This window comes from Temnothorax curvispinosus, unplaced genomic scaffold (genome assembly GCF_003070985.1).
Source record: "Temnothorax curvispinosus isolate PA1 unplaced genomic scaffold, ASM307098v1 QBEX01008784.1, whole genome shotgun sequence".
NCBI lineage: Eukaryota > Metazoa > Arthropoda > Insecta > Hymenoptera > Formicidae > Temnothorax > Temnothorax curvispinosus.
The window spans coordinates 1,021,910-1,046,450 of NW_020218564.1; the positions used below are offsets into that span (position 1 = coordinate 1,021,910).

At 45.0% G+C, this 24,541-nt stretch overlaps 4 protein-coding genes across 8 annotated transcripts; 2 read left to right on the forward strand and 2 right to left on the reverse strand.

The window, feature by feature from the left end:
- Nucleotides 1–267: 267 nt before the first annotated feature.
- Nucleotides 268–3,704, forward strand: LOC112458193 (methanethiol oxidase). The gene is made up of 8 exons (XM_025021648.1): nucleotides 268–570; nucleotides 864–1,018; nucleotides 1,103–1,282; nucleotides 1,523–1,826; nucleotides 1,929–2,189; nucleotides 2,362–2,695; nucleotides 2,853–2,975; nucleotides 3,312–3,704. Exons 1-8 carry the CDS (start codon nucleotides 552–554, stop codon nucleotides 3,361–3,363), a joined length of 1,428 nt encoding a protein of 475 aa, XP_024877416.1. The 5' UTR covers nucleotides 268–551; the 3' UTR covers nucleotides 3,364–3,704.
- Nucleotides 3,705–4,084: 380 nt separating this feature from the next.
- LOC112458189 (serine/threonine-protein kinase SMG1) lies at nucleotides 4,085–22,327 on the reverse strand. Of its 2 annotated transcripts, none has more exons than XM_025021642.1 (16): nucleotides 21,852–22,327; nucleotides 20,664–20,951; nucleotides 20,333–20,556; nucleotides 19,979–20,231; nucleotides 19,709–19,838; nucleotides 18,288–19,629; nucleotides 18,048–18,204; nucleotides 17,411–17,927; nucleotides 17,059–17,246; nucleotides 12,980–16,972; nucleotides 12,554–12,827; nucleotides 9,446–9,708; nucleotides 8,785–9,061; nucleotides 6,739–8,650; nucleotides 5,585–6,586; nucleotides 4,085–5,465 (listed from the first exon to the last, which is right to left on the reverse strand). In XM_025021642.1, the coding sequence occupies exons 2-16, from the start codon at nucleotides 20,888–20,890 to the stop codon at nucleotides 5,281–5,283; spliced, it is 10,944 nt and encodes a 3,647-aa protein (XP_024877410.1). In that variant the 5' UTR covers nucleotides 20,891–20,951; nucleotides 21,852–22,327; the 3' UTR covers nucleotides 4,085–5,280. The 2 variants fall into 2 exon arrangements, with proteins under 2 accessions (XP_024877410.1, XP_024877411.1); XM_025021643.1 differs by having other exon boundaries at nucleotides 5,281–5,465; nucleotides 17,059–17,243.
- Nucleotides 9,682–12,258, forward strand: LOC112458194 (D(3) dopamine receptor). 4 transcript variants are annotated; one of them, XM_025021653.1, is made up of 4 exons: nucleotides 9,682–10,389; nucleotides 10,712–11,278; nucleotides 11,456–11,618; nucleotides 11,745–12,258. In XM_025021653.1, exons 1-4 carry the CDS (start codon nucleotides 10,379–10,381, stop codon nucleotides 12,147–12,149), a joined length of 1,146 nt encoding a protein of 381 aa, XP_024877421.1. In that variant the 5' UTR covers nucleotides 9,682–10,378; the 3' UTR covers nucleotides 12,150–12,258. The 4 variants fall into 4 exon arrangements, with proteins under 4 accessions (XP_024877421.1, XP_024877420.1, XP_024877418.1 ...); XM_025021652.1 differs by having other exon boundaries at nucleotides 9,682–10,303; XM_025021650.1 differs by having other exon boundaries at nucleotides 9,682–10,116; nucleotides 10,192–11,278.
- Nucleotides 22,328–22,819: 492 nt separating the features above from the next.
- Nucleotides 22,820–24,328, reverse strand: LOC112458197 (ATP synthase subunit d, mitochondrial-like). The gene is made up of 3 exons (XM_025021657.1): nucleotides 24,054–24,328; nucleotides 23,410–23,578; nucleotides 22,820–23,324 (listed from the first exon to the last, which is right to left on the reverse strand). The coding sequence occupies exons 1-3, from the start codon at nucleotides 24,167–24,169 to the stop codon at nucleotides 23,100–23,102; spliced, it is 510 nt and encodes a 169-aa protein (XP_024877425.1). The 5' UTR covers nucleotides 24,170–24,328; the 3' UTR covers nucleotides 22,820–23,099.
- Between the last annotated feature and the right edge of the window lie 213 nt (nucleotides 24,329–24,541).

The following is a 24,541-nucleotide window of genomic DNA, read 5'->3' on the forward strand; positions in this document are numbered from 1 at the left end:
TGTGGTATCATCGCCACACGTTACGTTATCTTTCGGCCGAATGAAATCGCCTCCTATCAGCTTGGCGATAATAATAACGCTATTTTGTACTGACGGCGACGTCGTTGTAACTTGGTTGTTGTTGCTTACTTGTGTGTCGTTGCAACGCGCTGCAACAACGAGAAATAAATTGCCGCAACTGTGATATCTTGTTGCTGTCTTCTGATTGCAGTATCATTAATCGACCCCAGTTTGATACGACGGCGACGCGACGCGACGCTCAAATAATAAGCTATCACGTTTTTCTCTTCACGACGTTTGCGGCAAAGTTTGAAAGTCATAAAATCACTCGGAGATACAAAGTGCGAGTTCCCCCAAGTACGCTTCCCCCTCTCGCTCTCTCGATCTCCAACTATATTACATAAGTATATTAAATTATATACGGTGTCTGTATTCTATACTTGGTACGCGGCCGACGCCGATGGTCGTGAGTCCGGTGAGTCACGAGTCGGTCGAAAGCAATTAAAAGCAGTCGACAATACTCTTCGCTACTCGTCAATTTGTCAACGGCGATGGCGGAAAAGAGAGGAGGTAAGTACTCGATTGCATTCAATTATCAGAATTAAGTGCTGTAGTCAATTTAGTAGTAAAATATAACATAAAACGCGCAACGTAGCCCAAGTCTACCCTAAAAATTAGATATACATAGACTAGCTGGCATCGGATCTACTGGATGTGGAGGGATCTAGATCTACAATGATCCCTCTTGTAGTTATAGTAGTTATATACATATATAGAGTACAATATTATATACAGAATATATACATGTATGTATATATTGGGGACGGCCGGTTTAACATTACTGGAAATGGCCTTGATCGTAGCGTGTTCCGGGCCGGGTTACAAGAGTCCGAGGGCAGCGATGCTCGAGGGGCCGCGCGAGAAGCTTCTGTACGTCATCGGTATACATACGGATCCCGAGAAGGCCGATGTCCTCTGCACGGTAGACGTGGATCCCGATAGTCCTACGTACTGTCAGGTACCACGTTGCAAACGTTAAAACGTTTGTAAATTAAGCGAACCGTTCAACATACTCACGGAACTTGAACTTGCATACCCGCAGATAATACACAGATTGAGAATGCTAACGGCTGGCGACGAGTTACATCACTCCGGCTGGAACGTTTGTAGCAGCTGTCACGGATCACCCCGCAAACGCGACACGCTGGTACTGCCCTGTCTTATGTCGGACCGGGTCTATTTGGTTGATACGAGCGACGAGAAAATGCCCCGGATCAAGAAGGTACCGTATGGAGGAGAGATAGACGGTAGACGATAAACGATAGGCGTGCGTGCGTCCGACGTTCCCTCTTTACTTACCCTGCACCTTACATGTTTACGTATTATGGAGACGCGACGATACAGATATGGAGAAGACGAGATATAGAATTCGCGTACAAGAATCTCTTATTCGAATCGAGCGCGAGCGCACAAGTTGCATTTCTCGTAATTTAAGTATAATGTACATTCTATTTCGTTCGAGGTTCTGGAACCGGAAGAGATGCGCAAATACGGGATATCTACGCCGCACACTTCCCATTGCTTGCCAACCGGCGAGATAATGATCTCCACCATGGGAAATCTCAGTGGCGACGGATTGGGCGAATTTTTCTGCATCGACGCAGAGACCCTACAAGCGAAAGGCACATGGACCAAGAGCCATGAAAAAGCAACTTTCGGATACGACTTTTGGTACCAACCGTATCACGATACGCTCATCGCTACGGAATGGGGTGCACCTAGAGTCTTTAAGAAGGGATTCATTCCAGAGGACGTTCATGATCCTAGTAAATAATTATCCAATACGTTATCACGTTTCGCAAGGGCGCACGCGCGCAAAATATCGGTAATTATATAATCATGTCGATTAAATGATGGATAATTCACAGAGATTTATGGCAGAAGCTTGAACGTTTACTCGTGGAACGAACGAAAGCTGAAACAGATCATCGATCTGGGAGATGACGGAATCGCACCCCTTGAAATCAGATTCCTTCACGATCCGCTGGCAGCTCAAGGATTCGTAGGCTGCGCGGTAACGTCGAATGTTTATCGATTTTACAAGGCGGAGGACAACTCGTGGAAGGTCGAAAAGGTGATCCAGGTGCCACCGAAAAGAGTCGAGGGATGGATCGCACCTCTGATGTCAGGTATACATCACGAATCGATGCTCTTCAAAATATCAACGAGGTCTCAAGATATGTATCTATGAAAGTTTCTATCAGCGGAAACTCATCGCGACGATGTCAACTCGTCGACAACATTGCAGTCTTTTTTCTTTTTTCCTTCTTTTCTCACGAAAGCCTTTCTTCGCCTCTCAAGGAATGATCACCGACATTCTGCTGAGTTTGGACGACAAGTATCTGTATCTGTCCAATTGGTTGCACGGCGACGTTAGGCAATACGACATCTCGGATACGAGAAACCCAAGATTGACGGGTCAAGTCTTCCTAGGAGGATCGATACTGAGCGATTCGCATGTACGGGTGACGCAAGACGAGGAAATGAGCAGTCAGCCGGACCCCATCTACGTGAAGGGGCGTAGATTGTATGGCGCACCGCAGATGTTACAGCTGAGTTTGGACGGACGTCGTTTGTACGTGACTACGTCGATCTTTAAGCCATGGGACAAACAGTTTTATCCCGATCTCCTCAAGTAAGTATAGTATATGCAAGTAAATACGACCTCTCCTCTCCTCTCCTCTCCTCTCCTTTTCTTTTCTTTCCATAAAGGAAAATAAAACAGAATTGTTATTTGTAATCTCTACTCTCGTATATACGTTGTAATAATGTTCGGCGCGCGCTATTATTAGATATGGATCAACGATGGTGAAGCTTGATATCGACGTCGAGAAGGGCGGGATGACGCTCGACCATCGATTTCTCGTTGATTTCGGCGCCGATAACAGCGATATTTTACTGGCACACGAAATGAGGTGAGAGATATCCTGTAATTTATTGCGTCTCAGTGAAGGAAAAATTTCCATTTATTCTCCTTCCACTTTTCTGAAATAAAGGAAGACAAATCAAATGAAATTAATCTCGGAATTTATCCTGTCCAGAGATGAACTCGTAACTTTTTCAGTTGGTTTTTCCCCTTTTATTTCGATTTTAATCACTAATTTTTTCAATTAAATTGAACATTTTGATTTCACAAAAAAAATCAAATTACCGCCAATTTCTTTTAATTCAGTTAATTTCTCCCTTAAATATACAGGCTGTGTACCGTTATCCCCCACAGCAATTCTATCGCTTTATCAATCTTTGCGTAGGTATCCTGGTGGAGATTGCACTTCCGATATATGGCTGGCAGAGAGACCCTAATTTTGATGACTGGACTGGACGTTTAGAGTCATGGATATCTCAACATCTGCGAAAGTAGTAATTCAGAACCTAGCTTATTTTATAGTACGCCGTATTTTTGTACGATTCTTCCAATGAAAATTATCATAAATTCGTTCCTTCAATATAAAATCAGGATAAAAGACACGTCGGTGATAGGTAAATTAGTAAAGAGTACTCACAAGACATTTGTTTCCATGGTGCTTATTAATTCCAGCATATTGCATCAAGTAATATAGTAGAGATTTTATGTATACTGTATGAAATTTTTTACGTGACATGATGTTACGTGGTAAGCAATAAATTTTTCTTCTTTCCTCAGAGTTTGCACAAATAAAATCCGTCTACGCCAAACTCGTATATAATGGTTCGCTGCGTAAAATTTGTCAAAATGTTCTGCATTATAAACAATTCGAAGGTTGTATAGCCACGTATAACAATTTCGTTGAGTTTCCACAAATGATCGCGTTGGCCGAGATTTTATTCTTCCGTAACAAAGTTTCATATCATCTACAATACCCAATGAGTTACATAAAATTAAATTTGCGCAATTATCATGTATAATTCCAAAATTTGCAATAAACATTTGAAAGAAACGAGTCCTCGTCATTACTTCTGCAATATGTGAAAAAAATACTTATCACGTGACAGCATTATTTAGGTATTTAAAAAAAAAAAAAAATGATTGGGCGAAATATGCGACGCCAGAGAGTAGCGAGGACACGTCAAGTATCAATGTTGGCTACGAAGCTAATGAATTTCTTCTTTCGCCCGGATCGTCCGATGCTAACGCCATAAAATTCAAACCAAGTCGACGCGGCAAACTTTCCGCTACAGAAATGATTTTGTCCCGTTAATCGGTAATAAGTTGCGATCGGTCTGCGAAATTATTAAATTTTTTTAGATACGTACGCACACGCGTCTAAGTGTATGTGTATGTGCCGAGTTTAAACACTTAATTGTTCAATTACATATAACTCAATAAGAACAGACTACTCTTAATCTTTCTGTTAAACTGCATCTTTTCTTTTGGTTTTTTTCATCTCGATTAAAAAGTAATGCTGCAATGATGTGCATCTACATAATCTCGGATCCTGAATTAATTGTCGAGTGTGCTCGCGTGTATACCGTACGTATATCTAGAGTTACAACGTTACATCGGTGCAAACCGATTCAGATGCATTGATTAAAACGTCAGGCTCTTTTCCTGACATGACGGCATTACACAATGGCAAGCTCGTGTTAGCCATTATGCGGTAAATGTTGACAGCGCGATCGTTTATCGTAACGATAGTTATCGAGACTTTTAACATAATTACCGTCATCATCATTATCATTATTACTATCATCATCATCATCATCATCGGACTTCCGTCAATATCGTCAGCCGAACTTCTCGCGACTACACCGTTAGCGTAAGGATACCCGGAGCCGATTCTACATTTATCCCAAAAATTCGTGGCTCTCAAGAGAATACTACTTATCTCGCGCTCGCTCGAGCATCGTACGTACTCGTGGCTTGTCGCTCCCTTTAAAAGAAAAAAAAAAAAAAAAGGAAAGAAGAAGGGAGAGAGAGAGAAAAAAGAAGACACTCGTTAGCCCCAAGTGTAACAGATCGCAGGTGCGTTAGCCTCGTTTTTGAGACAACTATAGAATCGGCACTCGGCACAGTGGGTTTTCAATTGTCGCGTTGGAGAGATCGATCCACGATCGAGCTGTAAAACCGACTTGCTTCTCGGATGACGTTTTTGCCGGATGATACTCCACCATCTGGTTTCGAGCGGAGTGTTTTGCCTCCTACGGCGACGTAGGGCGACGCAGGTACGACGGTACGAATTTGAGTACCGCGTGAGACGAGTGTCGAGCCATCAGGGCGCGCGAGCGCCAGCCGTCGTTCGTTCAGACCCACGGTGTCCAGCCCTCGTACAACAAGGCCAGATTATCGTTGCTCTGCGCTTCACGTATCACGTATTCCACTTGTTCGGCCGTGGTGTACTTGCGCGACGGTTGCGGATCGCGGCCCTCCAGCTTCATACGCACGCGGCGCCACACGTTCAGCGCGTAAGCGTTCCGCTCTTGCACGGCTAGGGGAAAAAGAAAGAAAGAAAAAAAAAAAGATTAGATAAAAGAGAGAAAATATTAGAGTATTATAAGCGATCTTCAGATCTCGTATCGACCAAAGTAGAGACAGAAGACTACCTACCCTTGCCCGTGGTCGGATCTCTGGTCAACGGTGTCCCCTTTCTCGGACTCAGGCATACACTGTCCTGTCGCACCAGCTTACTCTTCCTCCTCCTCTTCCTCTTCCTCCTCTTCTTCCTCTTCTTCGGCAGACTGCCCGCAGACTTTTCCGTATCCTTCGCTGAATTTATCTTGCGCTCGCTCGCAAATTCCAGCAATCGATTGTACAAACTGGGCACTTTAATCGCCATCGCTTCCAATTCTTTCTTCATCACCGTGCCGCGAGCCGAGTCAAAATTCTCGGCTGCCAGTTCCTTCACCACCGCCGAAAGGTTCTCCGTGAAGGATCGATAGGCGAACAGAAAGTCCTGCAAGCCGTCTATGTTTTCCTGCTTAGCCATCGTCTTTAACAACGCTCTAACATCCGACATGAGTCGATGATGTTCGGCGAGTACGTTCTGTAAATTCATCACTCGCTCCCTTAAATAGTCCTCGGCGGTAAAGAGAGCCTCTTGTTTCTCCTGCAGCTTCCTCTGGGTGTCGATTATCGCTTCGGACACAATTTTTTCAGCCTGCTTCAACCACGCGGCGTCCACGTTGTTCTCCAGCTGCAGCAACTGTACGAGGCTTTCCTCCGTCATGGTGACGGTGATATTCAGATTGGCCGTCAGGACGCAGCTTTCCTCCCAGTGCTTGATCAGTTTGACCAGATTGGCGTCGTGCGTCACACTCTCCGACGTCCTGGTCCTTAGAGCCTCGTAGTGCAATATGGCATTGCACGTATTGACCACCATCGCGGCTAGATTGTGTTGTCGGGTCAATTTATCGCACGACAACAACACTGCGTTATCGAACGCGGACATGACTTCGCCCAGCGCCGGATTGGCGCCGGCAGCCCACTTGAGACGTTGTACAGCGCTCGAAACAAGATTTTGTTGTTGCTCGCGTGCCTCGCACACTCGCGACTGCAAGTTGGACAAATTCGTTGCCTTTTTTCGTAGCTCCAGCATGAAGGTAGAGCGATCTGAAATAAACAAGGAATTAATTATTTTCTAAAGGCTAAAACAGTCAAGATGGATTTGAATTCGTTAATTTTGAACTCATTAAATCTAGAGACAAATAGGTTCCTGTAAGCCTAAAAATCTGTAAGCTACCATGGTCAGTTTAAGGACTCACTTAAACGATTCATGGGATGCATCGAATACATTGGATTCATCGGACTCATATTGGGCCTCATCATTAGGATATCCTCGTGCAACCAATGATAAGCCGTCTGCTGAAGTTGAAGTCTCTGAAGACTGACCCTGGCTACCTCGGCGCTCTGCTGCGCCAATCTAGCAGCCTGTTTCCGTCGCCAGGCGCTCTCCAAAGTGCTACTCAATGCGCCCGCTTGCGTCAAGACCGAGCCCGAGAAGGAGCCTCTCTTCATGCACAGATCTACCATCTTTCGACACAGCTCCTCCAACGAGACCTTGCTCTCCGCTCCGATGTCTCTCTGCTCAATCTCGGTAGTCACGTTCAGGCCCATTCGCTGCAGTAAGAGACACAAGGCGAGCGCCAACGTCTGCGACGTCACCCCGAGCAATTGCCTCGAAACGTAATCGGCCGTGAACACTCGGACAGGTTTATTAAGTCGTTCATCGTCGTACACGTTCGCCAATCCGCCTTTAAACGCAGTAGCAATGTCCCGGCACATGACGAAGAACTCTTGTATGGTGTGCAATCTCTTGATCAGGAATATGTCCTCGAGCACTTGCCGAGCCGCCTTGTTGAAGATGGGCGCCGACATCTCCTTAGCTTCGCGTATCTGATCAATCTTCTTCCAATTCATCGGAATGTCCAAGGAGCTCAGGGTAGTGACCAAGGCGTTACCTTCCATTTGCAATTTCTCAAACAAACCGTTGAAGCCCATCAGCAACATTTGACCCGGCGTCAGAGTTTCCTCCTGATTCAAATCCTGAACCTCCGCCTGTCGCGACAGTAACGCCTCGAATCGTAATCTCATGTTAGCCACTATACTCTGTACCACCGCGTGCGGGCTCTCCATCTCCATCACGGTAAACCGGAGATGCATCTCGAGCTGCGCCAGAATGTCACCGAGCGGTATTCCGGTCAGTATTACGATTTCACCAAGCTCGCTTATCATTCGCATTACGCTCGGCTCCTCCGTGACGATCGTCTTCATCGCCTCCGGTAATATGATGGTTTGGAAATTGTAGTTGAGCTCCTGCAGACCCTTGTAAATACAATCGGCGCTCTTGAGGCACTTGAGGATCAGCGCAATCTTGGGATCGTTGTTCGTCTTGTGGTTCTCCGGTATCAGCGTGATCAACTCGGCGATCAATGACGACATGAGACGCATCTCGTCCAGAAACCAGTCCCCCTCACGGGACGTGAGATCCACCAAGCAGTCTCCGGCGCACTTGGCAGCGCCCTCCATCATAAGGTAGCGCTTATTCAAGGCACACAGCGCGGTGATGTTGACGCACTCGAGCGCTCTCTCCGCGCCTTTCTCTCGTCGCAGAAATCCCGCAATTTGCGCCCTCGACTCGGTGTACGCCTTCTCGATTCTATTACCGGCTTCCGGCAAGCCTTCGGATACCGTTCTCTCGTAAGCTTTCTTGTATCTCTCGCTGTACTCGTTCAAAATCGCTTCCATCTGATACGAGAAGGTTATTATCTGCTGAACCTGCGGATTGCTCGGATTGATTGGATTTAGGCTCGCTTCGAACCGCGCCATGACTTGGTGGCACGCCTCAACTGTGCCCGAGACTAACAACTCGTTCGCCCAAGTGTGATAGAGTACGGCGCGATGTTGCGAAAGAACGCTGAGAGGGTATAGGCTGCAGATGGCGGAATATTGGCTCAATAGCTCCAGACATTTGCTTATGGAAAAGGCCTGGTCGGTGGCCAGCTGCGTCAATTCGTTCTCCGACTGCTCGCATTGCACGATCATCTGACTTTGTCCGGCGTTCTGCAAGAATTCCTTCACAAGGTCGAACACTACGTGATCCTGCTGATTGGTCAGGGTTCCCAATTCCGACAGCCACTGTCCTAGTTGAAGTCCTCGCACCGCCGCCAACGCGATCTAAAGTAACAGAAATCAAAATATCGAGGGATATGCGATAAACGTTCAAAAAAAAAAAAAAACAACACTTAAAAAACGTTAGTATCGGACGCTTTGCGGCAACGTGTTTCGCGGTCGCGTTTCAGCGGACTCACATTGTGCATATTAATCTGCTTCTCGCATTCCTCTATCTTCTCCTTCAGGCCCGCCTTTGCTTTCTCGTGAGAGTCCCGCGCTCGTTTGAACGAATTGTATCGCTTCACTACCGAATATAACGCGTGATTCCGACCCATCGCCTGCGCCTCCTTGACTAGCGCGAGCTGCTGATGTCGGTCCTGCAGTAAATCCTGACACTGACGCGACGCCTCGGTCGCCTCGATCCAGCTGTTCAAATGATGGCACAGTAGCGGCAAGGTTTTCGCCAATTCGTCTCTGCAATTTCATTCCATGAAACACGACAACTTGTTACAAACGACTATAAATGCAACCTAACGATATTTAACGAGATTTTCAGATTTAAGCGAGAAACGAGCTAAACATTTACGTAGAGAGACGTAAATTGACTCTTTTTCGATGGGGATGTTAAAGAAGGAAAGAGAAGAAAGGAGGCGATTAATAATTCTACTACTTATAAAATAAACACGTGTGCACGTGTGTACTTGAAATGGTAGAAATCAACTTTAGAAATATTTTTCTCTCTTAAAGAGAATAGAAAAAAAGATAAGATAGAAGAGAAACGCGAAATGTTGACAGTGTCTCGTCGAGTGAGAGAGATAGACTCAGACTCGTTGTTCTTCCACGTTGTTGGTCTCTTACCGATTAGCCAGCCACTCGGCGCGCATCTCCGCCGTTCTCACAGCGAACATCGCACGTGTGAGTTCCTGCTCCAGTTGTTTCCTTCCGACGCCAGTGCACCTCGCTCTGGCTTGACAAGCGCCATAACTCGCTATGCTGGTGTCCGCGCCCGCCCGCCAATCTACCAAAGGATCGTAGACAAACGCCTCCAGCAAGGTCAGGAGCGTCTCGCGGCCTCTACGCATCACTCTTAGAGTATGCTCGGAAGCGAACCTAAATATACCCTGGACACACAAATAACGATTATATTATATACCGTTTATAGTTGAGAAAATATAATAATCATTGGCCACTCATGAATGTGCGTTTCTTTCCCATCTCGGCTTCCCATCGACCTTTTTCCGATTGCGAGCGAATCGCAATTACCGCTGATAGCGGCTGATAGTTATAGCAGTTCTTTGCCAGGGAAACCAGCAGATGAGTAGATAAGTAAAAGCACTCTCGAACGAACGGGTAGCAGCGTGCCGTATCTGCCGAAACGCTTCGTATCGATCTACGTTCTCGTCGAGCGTCGAACGTCAAAAAGTACCGTAGCTATTGCGAATGCTCTATTGCATTGTCATCGAAATAAATTTGCTGTCTCAAAAAAGTGACAAAAAAAAAAGAAAAGAAAAAGAATCCGAACGAGCGAGGTAAGTTATCTTTCATTTTTACACTTCTCATAATCGCGAAACAATTAATTAAATAACATTTCGAACGTTTCGTAGGTTTACGTAATCGTGATGCATGGCTCGATGTGTATCTTGGTATTTCGTAGAGTACCATCGGAAACCCGTTTCTTTCCGTGTGTATGTGTATGTGCGCGTGTACGTGCGAAAGGTAAGTCGTCAGCGTATTAGCTGATTGATCGTTTTCACGTTTCTCGCATGATTCTCGCGGATAAAAATTGTTTCGATGATTCCCCGGTGGGTTTTGCACGACGGTTTTATTAGGGCACGCAACGACCCTAGAGACGACCTCGTCGTCGTTGCGAGACACAAATAGCCACGGCTGTATAAAGTGCTACGAACACGTATCCCCAGTTTGACTTCTCTGTAAATAGATGTATATCCGTGCGAGGTTCCTTAATCATCGCGGCATTACTTCTTTGACCATTTTAAGACTAATTTTAATCGCGAGCCGTCAGAAGCTTAAGCCTAAATCGTCTAAATTCAAGCGGGCTGAAAACTTTCAAAACTCTACAATTCTACAATGTATAAACAAGTACTTGCAAGTTTTCTTTTTCAGAACTATGTATCTGAAAGAAAGCAACGTTACTGAGTCGGACGTAAATGCATCCACGAATGCTCCATCGACCGACTTGCCGAGAAACGAAGAAAACATGTTTTGGATCTTGATGGACTGCTTCCTGTTCGTTGCGATCGTTTTGGGGAATGTCCTCACGATATTGGCCATAACGTGGGCTCGCAGACTCCGAAACGTCGTTTCAAATTACTTTATTCTAAACCTAGCAGTGTCGGATCTTATGGTGGGCGTAACGCTTCCGTATCATTTGGCGTTTTACGCGGACGACACGTTACACCGCAACAAGTCGGTATGCATCTCGCGCTTCATCATGTTCAGCTTAGCGTGCGGCGGGAGCATATACAATCTCATAATAATCGCCATAGACCGATACGTCGCTATCGTGTACCCATTGAGCTATAATGCATACGCGACCAAGAGGCGCGTGCTACTGATTATAATCGTCGCTTGGATATGTACCATGGGCGTGTCATCGATTCCGACATATTGGAATAATTTTGACGCTTCTAACGCTGACCAGAAGTGCGAATTGGAAACGGTATTGCCGAGGTACTGTTACTGCATCTGCTCGCTACCCTATCGTTGATTCTCCGTTTCTTGGTAATCAATTTCGCGCGATAGTCCCGTGTCGATGTATTACTTGACGTGCGTCGGTATTTATTATTCGTCGTAATTGCCGTAAACATTAATTATTCCTCGATCAATGAACGTATATTATTTTGGCAGATACTACATATTGGCTATACAGATGCCGGCACTTTTCCTCAGTTGGATAGCAATGTTTCTGCTGTATTGGAAAATCTGGAGAGAGGCGCATATGCACGCGCGTCGCATGAATCTCGGTATCGTCCCGAATATCGCTGAAAAAAACGATCGTAAAAGTGTACAGGTATATAGTTTTAATTTTAAATCATAGAATGTAGCAGACAATTGAAAGCAGCGACGAAATAAAAGTTTTACAAGCGTATAGCGATCAAGGAGTGACGGCAATAATAGATTTTGATTTTTCGATTAGGTGGTGCTGCTGATCCTGGGCTGCTTTTCGATCTGCTGGTTCCCTTATTTCGTCGTGGTTTGCATTCGCATGCACACCTCTGATTGGAGAACAAACTCGATGACGTTATGGTACAAATCCACGTTCGCATTAGCCGTTGCTAACAGTGCGATGAATCCCTTCATATACGCGTGGAAAAACACCAACTTTCGCAAGGCCTTTCTAAAGATTTTACACTTTAAATCGCCCAATGACTATTTCAACTCGAGCTTCAAAATGTACTTGGAAAAACAACGTCAACTAAAAAGCCAGACGGATGTACAAGACAGTCACCGTACAAATGGAAACAACAATTCGCCCCAATATTCACCTAATCCCCAATCTGATCACGCGGAAGAAAATAGAACGGAAAATACAATTTTCTAAATCTCATTTATTTTCAGCTAAAAGCTGTCTAATAGAGAGATAAATTGTAAATTATTTCATTTTCTCCAAATTTATATATTTGTGTATATTTGCCTGTAAGAAATCTTTCTCTTTCTCTTTCTCTCCCTCTCCCACCCTCCTCCTCTCCAAGAATTAAAAATCTTGAAAAATAAATAATTTACAAAACAAAATGTAGTAGATACATCTCCATAAAAAATTGCAATCGTAAGACACTCATCTAGTACAAAATTAAAACGTTTCTAGTGTGATAAAAGTTCCAAAAACAATGCAATTTTTAAACGTATTAAAATTTTAATTGTAATCAGACTTTTTAAAAGTAAAACTATCCGTTATTTCTCCATCTTATCGAGAAAGATTCTCATCAAGATTATCGGGAGACTTACCTCGACTCCGGTTACTCCTAAAGCCGTTTTGATATTTGGCGTCATGCGGAACGGCACTTTTTCCGGGACGCGCAAAGTTTTTCCTTTCTCGAAACAGACGTTGTAATCGATGTGCACAACTTCGCCGGTGTTGAGGTCGACGAGAACATTGTCCAAGTGCCTGTCGCCTAAACCTATGATGTAGCCAATAATGGACATTACCGCAACGGAATACGAGTAGTTCTTGGTAGCTTGCCACCAGCTGCCGGCATTGATGCTGTTGCACCAGATCTCTCTGCAAAATACATTGGAAAAGGTGTGTGTGTGTGTGTGTGTGAGAGAGAGAGAGAGAGAGAGAGAGAGAAGGGGGGATGGATCTCGAAAGATTCATCAGTCCGATTGAAAAGTACGGTAATGACCGTTTTCGATAATTATTTGGCAACTAACTTGGCTAGAAGATCCTTCGGAGTCTCCCTCATTAGTTCCTCCAATACTTTTTTCAGTACGTGGATAGGCCATTCCTTTCGGTTCTCCAAGCCGATCCCGCACTCTTTCAGCAACGGCGTCAGTTTGTTGTAAAACAACTCCGAGGGTCGCATAATCGCCGAATTGCCGCCACCAGCCTTGCTGTTCACGGAGCACTCGCGCTGCTGCCATCGCTTGTAGAGTATAAACAGTGGCGTCACGCCGTCGACCCACTGAATAAGTCCAGATCTAGGACCCAACGGGATCACCGAGTAATGCCGTGCTCTGTAGACCTTGGTATCGCTGTTCTTCGACATCATGGTGTTACATATGCTTAGGAATTGCATTATCCTCTCGTCCAGATGCAAATCCTCTAGTCCCTTGAATAGGTACGTGTATACGTGTCCGTCGGACCCGTGGAATATGAGCTTCTTAGGTTTCGTCTTCGTCGGCAGAATCTGAACGTTATTGTCCACCGACATGATGGTGACGATCCTGTTATCGATGGCAGCGACGCCCGGCATGGCGATGCAGGTATCCTTCAGATTGGCCAAGATAGGACTAATGTCAGTCATTGACAGAGAATAAGCGGCACGTCGGTGCACGCGTTGCGCCAACTTGGTCTCCAAGTGTTTCAAGGCCAAACTGGCCACTTGGGGCTTGGCCGGATTCTTGGGATTGTTTAGTCGATTTATCACCTCCTCGATGGAAGCACCAAACTTCTCCTGAAAAGTTTTCTCGTGCGGCGTCTCGGCTGGTACGGACGTCATAGATAGCAGATTCTCCAGTATAAACGTGATCGGTTTCAAAATGATCCTGTGCTTCTCCGCGATCAACTTATCTTTCTCTTCGGGCGCGAGCCAGACATTGTCCTGTACCCGTTGAATCTCGATCTCCAGCTGCTCGAATCGTTTGGTAATCTCTGTGTGATGTTGGCACAACGTCGCCAACCACAGTTCGTCCCATAGCAACGTGATTCGTCTCAGCTCCTTGACTAGCACCTTCACTTGAACCACCGAATCCTGGATGCGACTCGAGAGACAATCGACCAACTGCGAGAAATAGGAATCCATGAAGCTCTCATGCTCGTCGTTGTACACGATTGCTTCCGCTGCCGTCTCCTCTTCGTCCTCCTCGTCCTCCCCTCCTTCCTCCTCCTCCTTCGCCTCCTCGTCTTCCTCCTCCTCCTCCTCCTCTTCCTCTTCCTCTTCTTCTTCCTCCTCCTCCTCCTCCTCCTCCTCCTCTTCTTCCTTTCCCCGTTCTTCCGCGGCAGCGCTCAAGCCTATAACGTTCTGCGAGTCGTTATCGTTGTCGTTGTCGGGCTTCTCGTAAACGACCTTGTCGTAAATCTTTTTCTGGCCGGATACCGCGCCCACCACGGCTGGAAACGTGATCAAATGCGGCGAATTCTCCGCCACTCGGCACAACAGCTCGGACACCTGGGTCCTCACATATGCCTCGGGATGACTGAGCCTCGAGAACAACTGCGGTATAATCTCCTTCCATGGCGCGGTCGGGGTCGTCGAGAGGCCTTCTTCGAGCGCGTTCTGCAACTCCAGAGCGTGCTTCACCACGAGTCGCAGCAGTCTCAACGTCGCCGTGATGGTGTCGCACTCGTTGCTGTCGTTGTTCGCCAATTGCAAGTATTTGAAGTATGCTTTCGCCGAAAACTCGTAATACGAGTAGATCCTCTTCTGCGCCTGTCGCCATATGTCGACCAGCATGCCGAGATGTTCGTTGCTGGAGTGGCTCAGAACCGACACGTTCCTCAGCTGATTCTCTATCATGTCAGATGTGTTTATGTCGTTCGTGTCGATATCGCCCTCGTCCTCGGGTATGGTCTTGTTCTGGCTCAGTATAGAGAAAATGGTGTTGAGATCAGCCTCGGCAATGTCCATCGGCAGTAAGGACTGTATGTTTATCCGGTCGGTATCCGTCAATTGGCCAGAGTTGGAGTTGTCCACGATCTTCCGGCCCCACTTGTAGCACCAAGCGGCGAAGCTGGACCAGACGTGCGGCAGCACCGGACACTGATTCACACCAAGCTGCATCAGTTTACCGATTATCATGTCCGACGTAGGAATCAGATCGATCGTCTTGCCAAACAGCTTGTCCATCAGGCCGTCGTTGTGCTCAGCCTCGAATCTGAGCAACTCCTCCAGCTGAGGATTCTCGGTCACGGTCGTGTCCTGCTGTATCCATTTACTCAGGGTAAGTAAGAGCTTGGTTCCCATCTCGCGTAACTCGGCGGACCCCTCACCGCTGACGATCGCTCGCGAAATTCCCAACGTGGTCGCGCAGCACATCCTCAAAGCCTCTCTCGTGTCCTCCATGTCGTACAGTAACTTGGACAATTCCCTGAACGCGCGCATACTATTCTTGGTCCATTTCACGTCAACAGGCCCGTTCAGTATGTCGCTTGTAATCTCGGAAAAGGTGCGAGCGCTCGGATCTTTGAGTCGGATCAAATCTTGCTCCGACTTCAAGTACTTGACCATCTCCCGTTTCGCTAAATTAAAGTTGCCTTCCTTCCTGGCTGTTCTGACGACGTGTAACCGTAGACTGTCGACCTCCATGGAGTCGTTGTCGCACGCTTGATCCAGGTACTCGGACCACCACAAGATCTGCGTTAAAATGTTCGAGTTAACATTATTGACTTTATCAACTTTGTACAATTCGAAAACGTTCTTGTCCTTTTTGCCGCGCGCGAAATTCTTCAGCCCCGTCGCGGAATACTGGAGCAGTATTGCGTCACTGAGATACTCTGATGGCACATTTCGTAATCCGTCCTGCATCATCTTGGCCGCGACTTTCTGGCACCTCTCGACAACACTGTCGCACATCGAGTCGTCGAACGATTCGTCGAATTCGTTAAGGTGAATCCTCAGGGCAACGTTCGTCAAACTGTTGCTGCACGCGACCAGCGTTTTCGCGCAACTCCAATTACTTTTCCTTTCCTCGTCCAGGAGGTTCCAATTCGTCAATTCGTCCAAGGAGATCAATTCACCCTCCTCGAACTTTTTCAGACAATCCGCCTGCTGCGGAACGATATTCTCCGCGAGTTGCCTCCTCAGAACGGCGTAATTGTCCTGCGCCAGTATCTCGGTCTCCCGCGATTTCCATTCCACTAATCCAGACCAGTCGCTGACCGCTTTATAACAGTTGGAAAGTCTTTGCATGCAGAAACTCAGAACTTGATTGTCACTCTCGAGTTTCGCGGCGGCTCTGCCGCTTTCGTCGTCGTTCGTTTTAACGCGAGCGTGCTCGTCGATGATGAGCCTGTAGGCATCCGCCGCTGACTCGTAACGTCCGGCGGCTTCCTCCATCGTCGCTTTCAGCCACGGGAATTGCCTGTCCTTGCCCTTGGTGTACGCGTAGAGCCCCTGCAGCGCCTCCGCTTCGCCGAGCGCGACCATCGCCTGTGCCGTCCACAACGTCGCCCTTTCGAACTCGATGCCCTGCGTGTTATCAGCACTACTCAAATCCTCCAGTAACCTCTGGCCGTTGCGCAGCGCACTCGTCGCCAGGCCCGAGTGCAACGAGACCACGCACAAGGCCAACCGTATGCGATTCAGCCATTCCTTGCACGTCGACTTGTTCGTATGGAAGAAGGTTCTGACTGGTTTTGACAGCGGCAAGAGTGCCATCGCGCAACCGTCGGCCGCGTTGTGAATCACTCTCTCCAAATGTTCCAGGAATTCGACGAAGAGCCGCACTCGCGTGTGCTCGTGCAAGATGCGATCTAATCCCTGCCTCTCCCTCCTCATCACCTCTGCGTTGGAGCACGAGATCTCGCGAGCCAGAATCTTCAGGGCACTCTCGATCGACGTAAACGTTTCCTGCGGCTTCCCCAAAGAGGTGCGAAGCTTATTCAGGACGCAGTGTTGCGCTGCTTCAAAACCGCTCCAGAAAAACAGGAACGAACAGTTTGCGAGCGCTAAATCGTACATCCTCGCCGTAGTTCCGTTCTCCGGTCTGCAGACACAGAAATAATTTTATCACCGTACATTATTTCGAGAAGAAATGATCTGTCATAAACGGTAAAGATAAAGAGCACTTACACGGCTGGCCAGCACAAAGTAAATATCTCCGACAACCCGGATGCGTCAAGATAATGTTCCTGCAGTAGAAATGCCATGTACGTTTTGAAATGTTGCGCCAGCAATTCCCCATTGTTGTTACCTCGCATGTGCAGTCTTTGAGCGAGTATCAACGATTCTGTCGAATAGGTCACGATCTCCCGTGCCTTCTGTGGTACAACATGGTTGATACGACAGTTGAACATGAAATGAGAGAAAGAAAGAAAGAAAGAGAGAGAGAGAGAGAGAGAAAGAGAGAAAGAGATCATCATATCATATCCGTACTCGACAAGTTTCGCGTACAATGCTCCAATGAAGAAAAGATGGCACTCACCTTAGTGTCTGAGAATAAATACTGTTTGTTTAATTTTGGTATAACAATGTTAATGGGCATACACATTAGCAGCGCGCCGTACTTTTCGCGGATCGTTCTGTTGCACGAGGTCAAATGCAACGTCGCTAGATCCACGATACTTGAATAGATCTCTTGCTTCCACACCACATTCTTCGCGGTCATTAACATTTCGAAGAGATTGCACGCCGCGCTCGCGATATCGTCATTGGTCGTGGCGCCGCAGCTAATTAAACTCGCAATGATACTCTGGCACTCTTGAGTTACGCTCAAGATCCCGATGTATTTCTCAGACTGTACGCAAATCTCCTGCAACCAGGTGGACAAAAGGAGCAAGGTGCACGCGGGCGTATTCTTGTTGTATGTTTTTGCTATCAAATTGAGAATTATAGACAAATGACCGCTGGCTGGTACATCCAAGGTCGCGGGAAACATATCCATCGGGCGACAAGCGGTGGTGCCCGTTATCAAGCTGGATCTTGGAACGAAGTGATTGTACCTGTCAACACAGTGCACACACATGCACAAAAGTTAAACGTTGAAATTTCACGTTTGTTTGTCACGTCGACACGCGCTCCAACTCGAAAGAGGATTAAGATTTCATTTTGCTGGATCTTACCTGGAACAGTGCGCATAAAGCAAGTACAGAATATTGTATTGCAAAAACGGGCTCGCCGTAGACAGGGCGGTGTCGTATGGCTTTAACTTGACTGCGAGAAGTTCCAAGATGCTGGGCTTCAAAGCCCACATTCCGATAATCGAATTATTAGCGTTTGCTAAAACGATATAAGAGCGTAAGATTAATCGCGCTTGTTTTCAATCGTAAACTGATTACATCGGTAACGTGAAGCTTGCTCACCTATGTCCGAAAGCGCACGTAGTATAAACGTAACTACAATCTCAACGTCGCTCTTGGTGTATCTCAAATCGTTCAACGGATTGTCTACAACCAAGACATCCATGTCGGGTAGTATGAGTCTGTAAGCGATCTCCAAATCCGCTAGTATATAGCGATAAGATTCCTGCAATAACGGGATATTCTTCAGGCTTAGCAAGCTGTGATATACCCCCAGGCTCGCATTTTGAATGGGAATGGAATTTCGGAATCTTAATTTTAGCAGCATCGAATTCTTGCCGAGTAACGTGTGCACCAATTCCAATGGCAAGTTTGCGGATACCTCCTTAATTATTTTCGATATGACGGTCAACATTGAAATAATAGTATCGTCCCAAAAGATGTTGACTCTCTGTAATTGAAGGTCGACAAATTTATAGAGAAGTTCGTGATTCTTTGCGACACGGCTTTGAAGATAACCGAGGAGCAAGAAGGTGCATTCATTCGCGACTACGATCAACTCTTCTTTTTCTTCCGACAAATTTTCACTCAGTTTGACTTTGGGTTCCATCGATCGCAGGACGCTCATTAACAACTGTCCTTTCTCCTTGGACAGAGCATTCCCTTTGTCAGAAGGCACCTTGGAATTCTTCTTATCATTTTTCTTATTTATAACCAACGACTTCATCATTTTAATGAGATTTTCCTCGGTAATCTCGTCTTTACTGAAATATTTGGAAAGCGTCTCGACATGTTTCTGCGACGAGCTCATGTTTCTTATACATTTAATCAAGTTTTCCGTGTTATTGGATATTTCGGGCCAAGTGTCAGTCTCTTCTTCCAATTCGATCGCTTTGACAACGGTCTTGAGCATCTTGGACAGACACGTCGTTAGGAATGACCACTGTACGTTGGGAGATGCGAGATCTGGATTTAAATGCTCGGCTATGCTCTTCGTTACTGTGTTAAATACAGATATTAACGACGTGATTCGCAGAATACATTCCCTCGGTGTCGGGGACCCGTCGTCGCCAGGCGAAGTACGACCAGATTCGGGTGAATTCAATTCTTCGTCGTAGCTCTCCATATCCTCCAAGAATTGGCCTAGTAAGGTCAAAGTAAACTGCAGATCCGCTATCCAGAACGAGTGCAACTTTTGCAAACATCGACTTGCGTAAACGACAACTGACTTTTGTTGCGTGGAGTCGATGTGCCAACCCACAAGTATGTCTACGGTATCGCGGAAGTGGTTCGTGAACGTTTCTGGATAGGAATCTATGATGAGTAGTATAGCATCCACAGTCGCCACCAGTAAATCTGCTCTATCGACATTTTCTAATATTGATTGTAATTGGGACATCATTGGCTATAATGCGAACACGTTATGATTAATATTCATCGTTACGCTGTGTGACAAAAGCAAAAGTTAAAAAGTTATTATTTACCACGGAGAATTCCTTTAATTTAGATATCTTAGAATCCATCTTGAGCGTCTCGATAAGTGACTTAATTAGTAGACATTTTACATCATCTTTATGTTCCAATGAGTATTTGCTGAAGATCCAGTCTATATATCTAGAAACGTATACAAGTTTTGTGATTTTTTGTATCGTTAAATCACAAACACGTGTAAGGATACAGAATATATGTATATATAAATATAAACGTGTGTGTGTGTACTTCACACTACATTCATATCACTTGACTATGCGTACCTTTTAAAATCTTGGTCTACTACATATCCAATTCGACCCAAACATTTTGCAATCTGTTGCTTTGCCTCTTGACCAGGACCAGAGTGCAAAAAATCCAACAAACTTTCACAGATAGTCTCCAAGTTCCGTCGTATGTATCGTTGATTTTCAGGTGCGACGATACCTTCCTGCACTTGCTTGCAAAGCACCATGAGATGATCGTAATCATCTTCGCGGCACAATCGTCGCAGCAACTTGGAAATTCTCGAGTCCTCTGAAACAAGTGGGTTTTAGGTGAAGAGCAAAATTCACATAGAACAGGAAAAAGGTAGAAACGTATAAACACCACTCGCAATATACTCGTGATATTATTACCATTTATTCTTTTATCGTCATAGTATTTGCCCTGCGCGTTCTCATGATTTTTCAACGATTCTTGAAACTTGGGTCTAGATGTAGGGTGATAGCTAGGCTCTGAATTTGGTTCGCGATCATTGGGAGTCTTTTTAAAAGCCCTCCCACGTGTTCCACCCCTGGCACGATCTGCGGAACTGCCACCGCGCGCCATTCGAAATTCATTTCTTGGAACACCGCTGAGCCTGCCGTATATATTTCATCGCAAATTATTATTCTCTCAATTTACCAAAGATATGTATGATAAAGATATCAAGAATATAATCGGGACAAAGAAGAAAGTGAAAGATACCTTGGCTTAAATCTAGCAAAGCCGTGATCCGAAGAGTAGTTGGAGTTTCGAGGGCAAATGACCAGGGTGCTGCGTGGTACATTAAGTTCATTTACACTGTAACCACTTATCACGCCACTGCCTTCTTTCTCTAATTCCCCTTCTAGGTTTATAGACTCGTCTTGAGTCTCGGCGCACTTGGAACCACGTAGCCTCGTGCTAGTATTAGAGTTCCCACAGCTATTCATTACATTACTCTCCAAGTGGTCTGCATGACCCACACTTAACGAATGTATAACCTGTGGTTATCTAGAAGAGTGGTTATCGTTAATTATGCAATGCAACTACTAAAAAGACCCTATGAATATAATTGCAGGTTAAAATAAAAATTACAGATTAAAAGATCAGTGTGGGGAAAAAAATTGTATAATTTTGCTTTTCCGAAGCACAATTCTTTCAGAGAAATGGTCTTGTTACATACATGTACGATGAGCGTACATTAAAGAGAATATTTTATGTATTTAAGAGAAAATAAAATATATACATGTGTTTCTTTTTGATCAAGAATCTTTTTCCTATGGCATTTATCACGTACAAGACAGTTATATTGAGTAAACTGCAAAGTTAGGTGAGATCCAAGTATTCTCAACCAAGTATACATATAAAGTCTATTATCTGATGGTTAAGTTATCAAAAAGACAATACACTGGTCCAAATGTTGTAAGTATATTTCTTACGTTAGAATCTAGATGCCATTTCAGCTTTTACCACAAAACGAGCCATCTAACGATTTATTTATTAACGAGTATTTTTCAAAAGTTAAGACGATATGAGAGAAGATTGGTAGCATGGTGAGCATGTTGTCGTGTAATTAATTTCAATTTCTCACGTAGCGCGATTGAGATTACGCGTGCTCGGTATATCGTTATAAGCGTCTAACGTTAAATTTTCTAAAAATCGTGACTCCTATGTCGTGAAACATATCCACGTGGGACACATAGGCATCCGTTACAATCCGTTAGCCGCTAGCCCGAGCCGAGCGATGGAGAACTTAAAAGGGCATTGATCGTTGATTGCGTTCTCGATCTCGACTACACGCATGTTGACGCATCTTTCACGCAAGCAGCATCTGTGTTACCCTCCTTCTCCTCGCTCCTCTAAAACTCTTGGCAAAGCACTAATTTAGGTTTACGAAAAATCACTTCTCACCGATCTCGGGCAAATCTCGTGTAAATGAACGTTCAGCTGTGCAGAATCCCCGAGGATGGCTAGCAAACTTATCGCTTCGTATCGTCTCGCCAAGATACAAGGGCGAAAATCCGGATTTAGAGGTTATGAGAGGACACATTCAGTGTTCCCTGCTTTGGATTTTTGTCCTAGTCTAGCTCTAGATCGTCGGTGTCGGTGTCGGTGTCGGTGTGCACGCCAACCACCAACGCCATCATGATCATACATGCACGCGCACACACACACACACGCTTCTTCTAGAGAGTTTTCGTTTCCATTCGACACTCGACAGAGCCAAAATAGTCGAAGATTATACTCTAAATTAAATCACCGATTCACCGCGTTTTCTTGTCTCTTATTATCATCGATGATATCTCGCCTGATATTTCGTTTCTCGTTTAATTGAATTAAACGTATTTCAAGCAGTCGCGTGTATTCCACAACTGAGGAAACGAGCAAGCGCACGTGGACGTTACTCGGAGAATTATGTAGGAAGTTTCTCTTTCTTACTAACGTAATGCTAGGTCTACAATGAGAGTCGTAAGAATTGTCCAATCACAATTGAATTTGAGGAGAATAATCGACTGTGATTGGTCAATTCTTACGACTCGCATTGTAGACCTAGCATAAAGTCAGACGGAATACGGAATCACTTTCTAGGGAATAACACGTGATTCACAAGATGACCAATCGATATCTCGTTCTTTCAGAAACAAGGCTGATTAGCTGATAATGGCTATAAAATTGAGAGCTGAGTGGCTGCCGAGTGTCGCGCCGATGCCAAGCGTCAAGTTCTTATAACGAAGGATTGCGATTTGCGAAGGATACTTTATCCGTATGAAAAAAATTTAAATTTGATAGGTTTATAGATGTATAATTTTCTGAATTTGACACATAACTATATGGACTATCGACTTGATATGCTAATTTTACTAAACTTAAAGACTCTATCCTTTTTTGGCTTTATTATAAATACATCTATTCTTCTCATGCTAATAATTACTAGGTGACCTAATTGTAAGATATGCGCAAGCTGTGGTACAAAAGGATATAACATGTATCTCTCTCGCTCTCTCTCTCTGGATGAATTTACTTTGAATACATATGACAGAAACAAAGGACAATATCTTTCTCCGATTCGGGGCTTCGGGGCACGCAGTCCAGACTCCAGAATCGTAGGCTAGAAGTAAATTACGACTACGCTTCGTGTTCTGAACGCATTACAAAGTATTAATGATGCGAAGGTTGTCCTTTTTCGTTTTCTGGCTGTACTTCGGGGATGTGTGGCCAAACCGTTGGTTTATCAGGATTTATAGCATGTTCCGGATAACTATCTCGGAAATCTTCCATGGTCATCTCGGAGAATGGCAACAGACTCTTTATTCTATCAATTTCCTTGGTGGCAGTGGCGATGCGTTGATTCGATTCTTTGATAAAATCCTCAATTTTAACGTGCTACAAAGATCGCCTTGATTTAGAAACGAGGTTAAATGTAAGGAAACGTGACATTTTATGTTATTATAACGTAACGATGCCATACTATTTCCTTTTCTTGAGCCTCAACTTCAGAGGTGTATTTATCCACTGGATATGGCACTTTGAAGGATTCATATTCCTTTTGAAACTTGTCGACCAATCCAGGAATCGGAATACTTTTCTTGTAGTACGCCCAATCGAGTTTTGGGGGGGCTTCTGGATTTGCGTTCATTCTATAATGACAGAGAAATATATATAAAAACTATAATAAAAGCAATAATCCCTATTTGTATTACGATAGTAACCCTAACGTATCGTAAATCGTGACATAGGCCGTAACGTAATACATGTTATTTTTACATTCTACTAAAGACGTTACTTATAGGCGCGGCGCGGACGAAATACGTCCGCGGATATTTGATAAAAGGCTAGACGTCTGACATCTCGACAGATATGGGATGGATAATGGATAATGGAATGAGGTTTCATGCAAGACACGTCCTACGACACAGAGCTTATGCATAGCAAGTTTCAATTATTCTCGGCAAATTAAAGCAGATCTTTCATCCGAACGAACGTTTTTATTTCTTCCGCAGCATCTATTTAATAGGAGAAATATCTAATTTTTTTTATCAAAAGAAAACGAAGAACCGTATATTATATAATGGCCTGAGTGCGAATGTCAAAAGGGAGACGATATTCACTGACCGTCGCAGGTGCTGATCAGATTTAGCTTTGAAAGCGGTGAATGCAGCTTTCTCCGTCTCTGGAATTTTTTCGGCGAGCGCCGACCACGTAATCGCCTTGATCGCCCTACGTGACATTCTCTCCGTGCGTTTACGACTCGCGTTAACCAGTTAACCCAACGACCCAACAGTCAACACTTGCCACTTGCCACTGTCGATCGTACAGAGTACAGACGGCTGCTCGTGAGAACTGAGAAATAAATGCGCGCGCAGGGATACCAAAATGGCAAAATAAAAATATATCGATCACACGTAATCGCAACAACGATCTATTCTGTTAATTGAGTTATCATGGGCATGAAAAATATTTGCAAGTCACGTGAAACAATAGTTGTTTGCGAATAGAATGGAATAGTAAATATACATGTACGCTATATATGTACTGCGTATGTATGTATGTGAATTTTGAGCGTGGAGCACTCTCTCTCTCTCTCTCCCTCTCTCTTTTAC